The following is a 12,819-nucleotide window of genomic DNA, read 5'->3' on the forward strand; positions in this document are numbered from 1 at the left end:
TGTGCTGTATGAGGATACAGATTAGAGCAGCTCTCTGGACGGCTGCCTCCGCTAAACAAAAGACTCTTTATATCAGAAAAGACCCCATCCCGTCACCTTTCCAAACCCAGTCACATTCACAGTCGCCTGTGGTTAAAGCAGACATGGGCTGGATCAGGTAACTTCACTGTTGGCAAACTCACGGTCTAGATAGATGCGATGATAATAATATTTTCATTACTGGCATGAGTAATCGTGAACGCAGCACAAAGAGCACGGGGGACAGATTTTTTAACCCCCCCCCCCCCCCCCCGAGGCAGGAGTAAGAAGATACTCTTTTTTTAATTAATAACCGCCTTCCACAGTGCTGTAAATCACCCTGTTTAACATATGGTTTCACTTCACAGTTGGGTTGGGACAGTTGTTGCTGATATCTGTTGCTGCTGATGCTAGTGTCTTGCAGACCATGTGTCATGTGCTGAAAGTAGAAATAATAAGAGGGTTTCCTCATAAGTGTTGCCACTAAAATCAATATACAGTGAAATAGTAAAAGAAAGAAAAGTAATTTAAAATATTTCAGGAAAGCAGGGTAGGATCTTTTAATCTTTATAATCACATTCATATTTTATTTTATTCTTATAATTAAGCTAAATGTCTGTGAACTATTTAAAAGGATTTCTTTTTTTTGGGGGGGGGGTGTTATCATTTTTCTAAGTCAAGGGGGAGAGTTAAAAGAAATTTTTGATATTGCAGAGGAGGAGTTTGCTTATCTCAGCCCTGCTCCCCACCCAAATCACTTTCATACAGTCCCATACAGCAAATCTTTAGGCCATAATCATAAAAAATAAAGTTCATTTGAAAATGTAATTAATAATGTAATCCTCATTATCAATTATTTCATAGTAAGCTTCTTGGCCATCCGATTTTAATGGTTGTATATTAATCTCTGCTCTCTTAATTGGGCAGCTGCAAAGGTGTTTTCAGATTACCGCAGCCCCACCACATGCACAAGCTAAAGCCACTTTGAGCTCATTTTACAGGCCTGCTGCTCCACAGTTTAAGATGCAAGTCTTTTGGCTGAGGTAGGTGTGCTTCATAAAGATATAGTACAGCTCTGGAAATCAATCCCCCTACACTCGCCTCTCTCAACAGCACACAGGCTGCCATTATCTGCAGCTAGTGGCTTCCACAGGTAGATCTGCCACCCTTTGAAATAAGGTGGGTGGGTTGTACACTCCTAGGCGTCTGTCTGTCTCTTGCCAGAAAGCCAATCTCTCAATGTCTCGTTGCTGCTGTGTAGATAATGTAGCCTACATCCCCATCTCTCTCTCACACACTTTCCCCTCGCTCTTGTTGTGTTAAAGAGCAAAACAAAGACTTACCTGTTTGGGGCTGCGGTATCCCTTTGGCTGCTCCCTCTGCCATCTCTTTCCCTGTGAAAATTTCTGCAACAGAAATGTGGTTAATGTACACTCACTGAGCACTTCAGTAGAAACGCCTGTACACCTGCTTATTGATGCAATTATCCAATCAGCCTATCACCTAGCAGCACTGTAATGCATAAAATCATGCAGATGTAGGTCGGAATTTCTGCTGAGGAATGCAGGTGGTAGGGTCAGAGTTTGGCATTAACAGCATGAATCCATGGACACAACCTGCCCTGTGTCAACAATCCAGGCTGCTGGTGTGTAATGGTGTAGGGAATGTTTTCTTGGCACACCCGCAGCCTCTTAATACCAATCAATCATGGTTTGAACGCCACAGTCTATCTGAGTGTTGTTACTGACCGTGTGCATTCCTTTATGGCCACAGTTTACCATCTTCTTAAGAATACTTCCAGCATGATAATGCACAATGCAAGCAAAAGTTGTCTCAAACCAGTTTCCAGAACAGCGACGGTGAATTCACTGTGGTTGAATGGCCTGCTCAATCACCACATCTGAATCTTGTAGATGCTTATGTTTGGACTGTATGTCTTTTATGTAATGTTTGTTCTGTGTGCTGCTGTCTTTTAACTTTATACCCTTTCAGTCCCTACCCCCTTTTCCTCAAGAGGCTCTTGCCTTTTGCCAGGCCGCCATTGTAAATAAGAATTTGTTCTTAATGTCTTGCCTGGCTAAATAAAGAGATTGGCAGCATGAGTGTGCAGCTGACATTATGTGATGGTATTATGTTGACATTGGACTAGAAGCTCGGTGCACCCTGGTGGCTCACCTGGTTAAGCGTGTACCATAAACAAGGCTGAATCCTTACTGCAGTGGCCTGGGTTCCAATCCCGCCTGGGCTTTGCTGCTTGTCATCCCCTCGCTCTACCCTGCAGTTCTGTCATTCTCTACTGTCTCTGTCTAATAAACAGCTGAAAGGAATATTTCCAGCATCTTGTTGAATCCCTGTCACAACGTATTGATTCCTGCATTCAAAATTGAATGAAAGTACACACTGTATTATCAGAAAACTGTACTTACAGTATCAAAAGTTAAACGAGGCTAGAATTATTATAATCAGTGTTGGGAAGGTTACTTTTGAAATGTAAAAGATTAAAGATTACTAATTATCCTGTGTATTAAGTAATGTGACTGTTTCAATTCCTTCATGGAGGTAATGTAACTTATTACATTTGATTACTTTTTAAATGACTTTTCAGCACCATTAAGTCAGTCTGTTGGTGCCCTGTATGAAAACACAATGTCGGTTAAGTTAGTGAGTGTGTTAGTGAGATCTCACACCTATCACCAATCTGAGACACATCATCTGAAGATATGAAGATGCAAAGCAACAGAATGAATGTTATTTTCTACGTGTAAGCTTTTTACCGAAAAGAATATATTTAGATGTAATCCCTTTGTAATCACCAATGTTTTGATTAGTGATAACTTGACATCTTAATTTAATTAAAAAAAAAAATTCTCATTGACAAACAGATAACAATTACATTTATTTTGCAATTTGATATGTAATCCCATATAACTATAGTTACTCCCCAACATTGATTATAACTGATATATTAACTTGTGGTCAGCAATTTAATGTTCTAGCCATTTCAGCGGGCAGCCTGCAAGGGACACTAGGTTTACCCCATATAATATAGGTCTATATAATTTGATTAATTGTAAATTTGTTTGAAATTTGCATGACTAAGGTAGATTGGCCTTCCATCTTGTAGCCTTGTCTTGTAGAGGGACCTTGTGTTAAATCTTGTTTTAAGACCTTAACTGTTCTCGTTTACATTGAGCTCATTTGTTGTAAAGTTGTGTTTTACCAGGCTGCTTCTATTTTTTTGTGTCAGATAATTAACACAGAAAATCTCAGGCAATGTCATATGAGTCCATCATAGGAGTACAGTAAAGCTACAACCAACAATTATTTACATTGTAAATAGGTGTGACAGATGGTTCTTTCTTTTTCTTTCTTTAATAACTAAGTGATTAGTCTGTAAAATGACAGAAAATTGTAGGAAAAGGCCCATTATTATTCTATGAAGCCCATGCATTTTTGCATGACCAGCAGTCAAAAATACAAGAGAAGATGTAAGAAACTAACAAATACACATCTGAAAAGTAAGTCATATTTGCATAAGAAATGAGTCAAGCAATTAATTGATTGATTGATAGTCATTTCAGTTGTAAAGTGCTGGTTGTTTTCTGGGTTTCTGGTAGAATAATGAAACTGTCATGTACAGTGGGGGTCAATAGGGGCCCAAGTTTTGTCCTCGGGGCCCCCAGAGAGGTTAATCATGGTCAGGATTCAGCTAAGATCAGCTATTATATAGGTTATGGTTAAATATATTGTGTTTTATATTCTCAATGTAAGTTTCTGAATTCTTCATCTGCAAAATAATTTACAAGAGTTGTTAAATAATGGTTGTAACTACAGTACTTGCCTTTGAAATGTAGTGGAGGCTACAGAGTAGAATAACATTTAGGCTACCAGAGAGCAAAACCCTCAAAATAGTAGAGTACGTGTGATATCCAGCACTGTCGGCCTTTAGCAGCAGCCTGTAATACAAAATATACATCAGATGCATCTTGATGAACACAAACTGGCGTAGAAAATGTTTACTTCTTGTGTTTGATACAGTTTCAGGAGAACCGTGATGAACCGGTTGTAATTCCGGCAGATAGAAGCGCGTACTAGTTGACCCGGAAGCAGCTTGATTCACGCGTGAATCGTTGAAGATACGGAGGCACCCGGTGGAGACGAGCGGGACACGGTCTGAGAAAACAGATATTATAAATCATCAGTCATGTAAGTATCAACGATGATCAGTCGGTCTTTGAGGGAATGGTCAGGTTGACTCTCAGAGCCTGAACTCTGAGTCGCAGCCGCCAGTAGCAACAATGCTACCCAGTTAGCATTTGAGAGAGTCACCAATGCTAGCGAGGCCGTTTAGCTGCAGTTCATAAATCCTTTGTATGCAGTTTCTACCATGCGATGTATTTTCTGGGCGACTTATGTTACTGTTACAATATAAAATAACAGAAATATAAAGCCTAATTTATGTTTGTGAAATTGCTGTGACGCCAATAGTTACGAGTCAGAAGTCACACAATAGCATTGCTATATGCTAGTTAGTCAAATGCTAACATCAAGCTCCGAAGTGACTCTGTTTCCCCGTTTGTGATTAGTTACGTTTTAATTAATATCAGTAAAATAATACATATCATGGTGAGGTTTTACATCTTACAGTCTTTGCCAAAAAGTGATGTTTCTGTCTTGTTTTTCCACACAAGACTAATGTATAGTAATATTTTCTGTAGGTGTTTTGGGGAAGAAGTTTGGATCCTCTGATGATAAATTAAGTTGTTTTTTGTTCTATAAGTAACAGGGAAAAGAATAACAAAATAAACAGTGACTTCCAACAAATTGCCACATTAAAAATATCAAAACACAACAGAACATTTTCTACATACTGAGAAGGTGTAGCAATAGTGTGATTAGTGGATTAGTCAGTTGACAGAAAAATAATGGTGTTTTCAACCTCACACATATTAATATTTCCTACTTTTCTCCGTTTTATATCATTTGATTGAATATTTTGGGGTGTTGGACAAAACAAAACACCTGAAGACATCATCTTAGACTCACTGTTTTCTGATGTAGACTCAATGATTAATCTAAGAATCATTTATATAATTGGTAAGTTAAAGTTATTAAGTCCTTGTTAACACTTAATGGGTGTAATATCAAATGAAAACAGAAAATATTCTTACTATATGAATGCCAACATGCCGTTCTCATCATGCTCACTTATTTATTGTCACCATTTTAATTAGTGTTCTTTGTGTCACACCTCAGGAGTTTGTTAACAAAGCCCAAGTCTGAGATGACCCCTGAGGAGCTCCAGAAACGAGAGGAGGAGGAGTTCAACACCGGTCCCTTGTCTGTGCTCACCCAGTCAGTCAAAAACAACACACAGGTCCTCATTAACTGCCGCAACAACAAGAAGCTGCTTGGAAGAGTCAAGGCTTTTGACAGGTACAGAACAAAGTCACTGATTTATGAAACAACAGGACTGATTGCAAAGTATCACATTACCGGTTTTTAACGTTAAATGTTATACTTTTGTAAATATAGAAGACTTGTAAATTAATTATTTTGTATTCTGTTATATTATATCGATATTTTTGTACTTGGTATATATGCTAATATATTCAAATAGGGATAACAATTTTACTGATATCAACAACCTGAATTTTTATGGTCCTTTTGATGTCCCCAGTGAGTTTACTGTCCTTCAGTGGATTGTATTTGCTCTGAAGTTTAAAAACACTGCTTTTTTAAGCACCTGTCCTTATTTATTACAAAATATTACACTGCCTTATAGATTCAAGAGTTATAACTATTTGATTCCAATATTAGTATAGTATAGTATAATATTTATTTTTAATATCAATTTCAGACACATTTGATGCATCAAGAAACAGTTTAGTACAATGACATCTGTTTCCTCAAGTGAAAATGTGATTGTTTTTATCAATATCAAAACGGGAATTTGGTCCTTTTAATGATCTCAAACGCTATTAAAGGTATTGAATTTATCCTTTACAAATTGAATAATTTCTGGATATAGATGTTTTGATTAAAATAAAGCACTGACGCTATATACTATTGCTTTTCTTTTATATAACCTTAAATCTGCGCTCGCATTGCTATTGCAGGCACTGCAACATGGTCCTGGAGAACGTGAAGGAGATGTGGACGGAAGTTCCCAAGAGCGGGAAGGGAAAAAAGAAGTCTAAGCCCGTGAATAAGGACCGCTACATTTCTAAGATGTTCCTCAGGGGCGACTCTGTCATCGTTGTGCTGAGAAATCCTCTGATCACAGGAAAATGAACTGCTTGTTAGACGCCGAGCTGACGCAGTCACTCAGGCCTTTTTCTTTCTTTTTCTTTATTTGAAAGATTTGAAGCCAGTGGACTGTCATTATTGTGAGCTTTGTTTTACATTTTTGTTGCTGATAACTGAATTCACAGTTGAGACAGAAATTTAGTGTCAACAAAAAGGATGTTTCTACTATTTTGAGAGTCGATAAGGTACAACAGTGCCTGATTTTGTTTAGTCTACAAAAGTCTTCTGTCTTTTTCAATTTAATAATAAAAGTGATCAATAGATTCAAGAGTTGTGCAGGTATTTACTTGCTTTTAGCTTCTAAGTTTCTCCCTACATATTATAGTTCTGTCTTGTCTAGCTCATTCAATACCCACTACATCACATGTATTGAAGAAAGCTTTGGCAAAAATGTTTCTTTTCTTGGGTATTTTTGCCAGCCTCCCCCCGCCCTCTCCCGCTGTCACCCTTTCACTCTCCCCTGACAGGATCTAAAGTGTCGGGCTTGATTTCAGCCAGCAGCGCTCAATATGCGACAAACTGCCGTTTAAAGGCCCACTGCATTATTGATGAGACCAGATGCGCTGACTGTCACTTCACACCCTCCTCTCTCTCCATTTCAGGCTGTTCCTCTCTGCCGCTCGGCCCCTCCTGACCACTTTGTTAATTGTCTTAATAGCTCGACAGCTCGTCTCGCCTTACCTCTCTCTAACAGTTGGCACCTAACCTCTGCTCTTTGGTGCTCTCAGATTTAGTGGTCAAGTGTACCGGATTTTGATTGAGTGAGTAAATATAAGCCTGTCTGTGTATTTAACAATTTTTGGAAAGCTGAATGGCATCGATCTTTGATTAAGTGTTTACATCCTCTCTGGTTTTTCTGTAGTCCTTATATTTAGAGTACAACTCCTTGAAGTGAGCGGATGCATCTTGCATTCACTCATAAAATCTAATTTTTCACTGTAGCCTAAATTTTCCTTCCAGCTACAGTACTCTGTCGTCCTAACATCTTGATGTCTCACATTTCATACCTAACGTTACATGACATGTTACTACTCCCACTGTTAACTCTAGCGCGCCTGCGGCCAGCACCTGTGAAGTATCTGTGTGTGGGCAACAAGGCCTCACTAATTTACAGCTCTCAGGTGCAGCCTGCTGGGTGAGAAGGAGGAGAATCAGTCTGAGCCCTGAATTTGAAATGTAGTGAACTTTTATGACCTTTCTGTAATGGTTTGCTCTGTCGCTTCAGGCAAATCTTCACTTCCACTAAAATTTTGAGAGAGATCATGTAGCAGGAGCTGGAAGGTTTTGCATAGGCAGGTGAAGGCATAAGGAAACAGGGCTGCTTAGGGCCCCGTGGCCACCAGGAGGCCCCTAAATGAGTCATCTCCTCACTACTTTCATAGTTTTGATACTGAACTAAAATAATCTTTATTATAGATTTTCTGTTTTGCACTTTAAAGAAAAGCAAACGGTGAAATACACAATATTATGAGCTAACTAATAACTATCTTTAGCATTTTAGCATGAAAGCTCATTCTTTATCTTGGGTATATACATAATCTGATGGTACTATCGTGTCCCTGGGTGTAATAACTAGGTGATATGTAGTTAAATCAAACTAGATATAAAACATAATCCTGTTGACCAACGGATCCCCAGTTCAGTTTCTGATTTCACATCAAGCCAAGTGAGCAACTACTTGGGGCCCGGTGGCCACATCTGGATTACCATATAAATCCTTTGTAGGTCCTCAAACAGTCTTGGACCAACCTTGTGCTTGTTAAATGGAACAGTTTTGAATTATGACTGCCACATTAAGCACACAGACTGTCCTCAGTTTACTGTTTGACATGACCAGTGCAGCATCCTAGGACAAAGTGCTGTCAAATAGCTGGTGGGTCTGTTTGAAGATGCCTGCGATAAATACAACTTTGGGGACCTCATTTGTTGGGTATCATCATGCGCTTTTCTCATGTTACTTCACTCATCTCAAAGACACTTCATGAATTCCTCTCCCTCCAGATTTTAGGTGGCGGGGGGGGAGTGATCCATGAGCAGGAAGGCAGATGTTTTATTCAGTAGGTAAGCGATAAGAGGGGGGAAGTGTGATTATGATAGCGATCGGTCATGCATCGATACTCAACCCTCCCGGCAACGCGACACCCTGCAGCGCATCGATCGGGGCCAGGTAACCGGAGCCGCCGCCGCAGTTTGTTTTCAAGCAGAGCCGCGGTCCGGGTGTCAGAGTCGGCCAAGGCCAGGTGGAGAGAGTGGAGGTGCAAGAGGAAAGGGTATCAGCCTCAGCTTCGTAAACACACAAACAGTGCCTTCACTCATCTCTCTGCCTTTAAGTGTGAATGACAGTAGCTGCAATGAGACGTTCAATGGCAGCCAAAACAAGAGGGATCGGGTGTATCGAGCTGCTGCGTGTGACCCGGGCTTATTTACAAACAATCACTGCTGTAATGGGATAGAAAGTGGGCTAAACTAGTATCAGGTGTGCTGATTTTTTAAAATTACGTTTCATCCTACATTTCACATCGGCTACTAACATCTACTAGGAGATAATGACTGTTATTAGGCTACATGTCTGTGTAATCAGCGGTGATGTTACAGGCCTAGGGCCATATTTTCCATCATGAGTCCAAATGTCCCCAGCAAATCCCACCCAATTAAAAAACAAATGACTGCCCACTAAAATCATTGTAGCTTATTTTTTTTTAAAATAATTGTATTGTATCACTTTTTCTGCAAATTATTATGTTGAGCTTGACAGTTCATTCTTTACCTTGGTAACAGCTGGAAAAACAGTCTCATCTCAATGTCCACTAGCTCACTCTGAGCTTTTGACCATATCACACTGTTTTCGTCAGCAAGAGTTTGTTGTCATGGCTCGACTGTATGAATGTTAGAAATGTTTAATATTCTTAATCATATTGAAGACTTTTCATCCATGCCATCTCTTTAAGTGATTTGCCTAAAAACAGATAAATTGTCAGATATTTAAACCAAAAGAAATATCAGAATCAGGCTAAAAAAAAAAAAAAAATCACAATTTGTAACATGTATGATTATGTGTGCAACAGAAGAATGTACACAACTACTGAAGTCATGTAAAACCCCAAATTCCCTAAATGTCTTCAACTGTAGCTACAAGACTCAGGCTCAATGCTATAATTATATGATGTACATTTAGGATAACAATATCATCTTCTTGAGGAAAGGTGGCATCATAATCTTCTGTATTCTGACCTGTTAGTTACAGATTCAACTACAACCATCTCTGCTGTTTTTGATGTTGAAACAAAAATGGAACATCACATAGAGAAAGTTTCCAGTAAACTGCAAAGTGTGAGCGACACCTGTCTGTAATATATTAGGGGTATATTGCCATCTAGTGGATTATAAAAGTAATATACCTATATGACAAGCCATTTTAATGTAATTATACAGCATGTCCTGAAAACTGAAACACATTTACTGGGTCTTGAAAGCAACACCTAATCTAAAGATCATTAGGTCATTAGTTGGCCTTTTTCATTTTGATCTTTATCATGGATATGTGTCACCAGCAGATTTACCTTTCATATGATAAGTAGCACAATGCTCTGGTATAGAGATGAAAACAGAGGTTTAAGTTCTTAATTCAGAAAATTGCTCAATTTTATTTCGTATTCTCCACTATGAGGTCAGAAACCTGGTTACTTTTTTGGTGTCTAATTGTCCCATTTACCCTGTGAGGAGGAGTTCAAGGCCTACGTACATTTCAGGACATGTCACTTGGACTGTCTCTAAAATCCTACTGCTGCCCTTTGCTTAGCTGGCCTCCAGCCCAGACCTCTTAGTGAATAGTTGTGTCTCACTCCGGTTTGCAAATTTTACCCTCCTCCAGTCACATTCCTTCCCTGTAAAAAAAAAAAAGAGATAGAGTGAGAGTTAAAATACTTTACACATTGAATTTTATGTCCTTGAAAATTCTACCAAACTCTGGAATAGTTAGTAGTTAATCTCAGTCTCAGGATCCAGACTGACACATTTTTTCCTTGGTTAAAACTGAGTTGTGTTATTCTCTTTCTCCATCTGCTATTCAAACAACAGTGCAGACTGAGGCTTTCAGACGCTGCCTCAGGACTGTATTCTTCAACAAGTCCTGGGCTCTCTGATATAAGATGTAGTAGATGTGCAGTCTGTTTACATAATAACCTCTCTACAGACTCACAGGCATAGAGAGAAACACAGAAGTGTAATTCAGCCTGGCTTACCAAGCACATCCACTATGTCAAACACATGCCGTTGTGTGCTTCTTCAGCCGCTTGTCCCCCTTCCATTTTTCAGACATCTCTTATTTAGTTTAAACCTTTAACAGCACCTCTGAACACTTGTTATAGCCACACTCCTCCAAGTCTCATGAGGCCTCGTTGTTGCTGTCCAGCAGGTCCTCTGTCAGGCTGCCAGCTGTGGACGGTGTCGACCGACTGACGTCAAGCTGTGGAAATAAAGCTGTGGTAGGAGGAGCGCAGGAGAAACCTAAAATTACTGCATGACTCTTTCCAATTCTTTTACGGGCTACTTTCTGGGAACAAGACTGACTTTTTGAGGATGAGCCAACACAAATCACACAAACGCCTCAGGAGCTGTTCTTAAAAAAACTGCAGTGACGAAAAAGAAATTGGGTTTACTTGACAGTTTGAGTGGACAGCAGAGTTAACACGGGACACGTGGCTAAAAAAAAAATAAATACCAGACTAACAGTTGCTCAGAGCAGTCAGCTTGTATGTCTTGAGAGTGTGTGTGGTGAGACTAAAGGCATATTGGCTTTCTGGATGTTTACACATGCCATGCAGACGTAATGCATTCCTTTCTCATCCTTTCTTCCACTTCTGTCCCCATTAGGAAGAGGGAGTGCTTTTAGTGTGTACACTGTCTCATTGTTGAAAAGTGGGCCATGTGAGGCATCTAACTTCTTTTTCAATTCTCTGTTAACAGAATTAGAAACCATTACCTCAGCATTTCACACAGGTTATTTAAAGGATTTCTAAAAGTCCAGTGCTGTTGCTTCTTCTTCTATTATCTAGGCTATCGTTTGAATTAAAGCTCTGCATGTTTTGTTTTTTTTAAGCTATTTGATTCCAGAAACAGTGCTCATGTACTGCTACAGAGAGTCTATCTATAGAATAACCACGAAAGCAACAGTAGCTAATAGAAACCTGACGTTTTGAACTCAGGCAGCTAGTAGGGCGAGGTGGAGGGCTTGGCAGGCCTCTGGCTGGGCTGAGATGCTGCCTTCATGCGCTATTGGAAATTAAATACTTCAACTACCAATTTAGAATATGGGATATTTCTGTCCAAATATGATATTTAGGAGGGGATTGTGCATTTCGGAGCGTGTGTGTGTTTTTGCCCTGTGGTTACAGGACTTGGAGCCAGCAAGTTGTTGTGCCTGGATGTATTAAACATACGGATGAGGTATCAGAACATGTTTAGCTGTTCCTAAAATGGCAAGCAAAGTAAGGTATGGGTTCAGATGACCACTTTGGAATACGTGCAGCATCACATAATCCTAGGATATAGATGCCATGTTAAGAGAGAGAGAGAACAAGTTCTTCTTAAAATCTCAAGAAATCATCAAATTATCAGAAAAAAATTGTGCTGTCAACTACTAGTTTATTCCTCTATGTCTATTTGGGCTAGAAAGGAGCATGTGTTAATTTTCACCTCTCACTGGTAGCCTGATCATCAATTCAGACAACCATCTACTTTACTGAGTTACTACAGATCTGTATCAGCATATATTGCAGTCAAGGAAGACCATGCCTTTGAGTATGTTGTTCCTAAAGTTTGATCTTCAACAACTTCAAAATGAGCTCAAGACCCCCATGTTTTGGGAGTGCTTTGATCTTTCCACTTGTATGTCATTTTTATTTGTGACATCTGCTTCCGCAGGGTGTAAGTAGATAAAGTTCTTAAAAACTTCTTTACAGTAATAGGCTACACATTCAAGCAACTAAAATGCCTAAAATACAAGAAGAGGAGGAAGAATTACTTCATGAGAGAGTGAGTAATTGATTTATAATTTAGTAGGCTTTGCTTACTGGTTTTGAATTAGGAAGCTACTGGTATATGTATATTGAAACTCCAGTTTGGTGATGATCTTAGAGTGAAGTTCTACCCGATTTAACAGCTGGTATTACAGTGAAGTATTTTGTTGTCAACAGTGGCAGAAGAAGTACTGAATTAAAGTAAAAATACATAAAAATGTTAAACACTATTACTCTAGTAATAGTAATAGTAACTCTAGTAGTGCTCTAAATAGAAGTATGGAAGTATTAATAACAAAATATACTGAAAGTAAAAATACACATTAGACAGCAGAATGGACCATGTGAGTGTTATATATCATTTGATTATTACTGACATTAATGTAAGAGGCAATTTGTGTTGTTGGTGGTGGAGGTTAAACTCATTTTAACTACTTTATATACAGTTGGATAATTTAGTTGATGACAATGCAAC

The 12,819-nt window shown here is 39.1% G+C and overlaps 1 protein-coding gene across 1 annotated transcript; it reads left to right on the forward strand.

The window, feature by feature from the left end:
* The first annotated feature begins 4,123 nt into the window (after nucleotides 1-4,123).
* Nucleotides 4,124-6,595, forward strand: snrpd2 (small nuclear ribonucleoprotein D2 polypeptide). The gene is made up of 3 exons (XM_022746323.1): nucleotides 4,124-4,224; nucleotides 5,275-5,454; nucleotides 6,138-6,595. Coding segments are annotated over exons 1-3 (357 nt in total). The 5' UTR covers nucleotides 4,124-4,222; the 3' UTR covers nucleotides 6,313-6,595.
* Nucleotides 6,596-12,819: the final 6,224 nt, after the last annotated feature.

The sequence above is a fragment of the Seriola dumerili genome, unplaced genomic scaffold (assembly GCF_002260705.1).
Source record: "Seriola dumerili isolate Sdu_G_001 unplaced genomic scaffold, Sdu_1.0 BDQW01000102.1, whole genome shotgun sequence".
Taxonomy (NCBI): domain Eukaryota; kingdom Metazoa; phylum Chordata; class Actinopteri; order Carangiformes; family Carangidae; genus Seriola; species Seriola dumerili.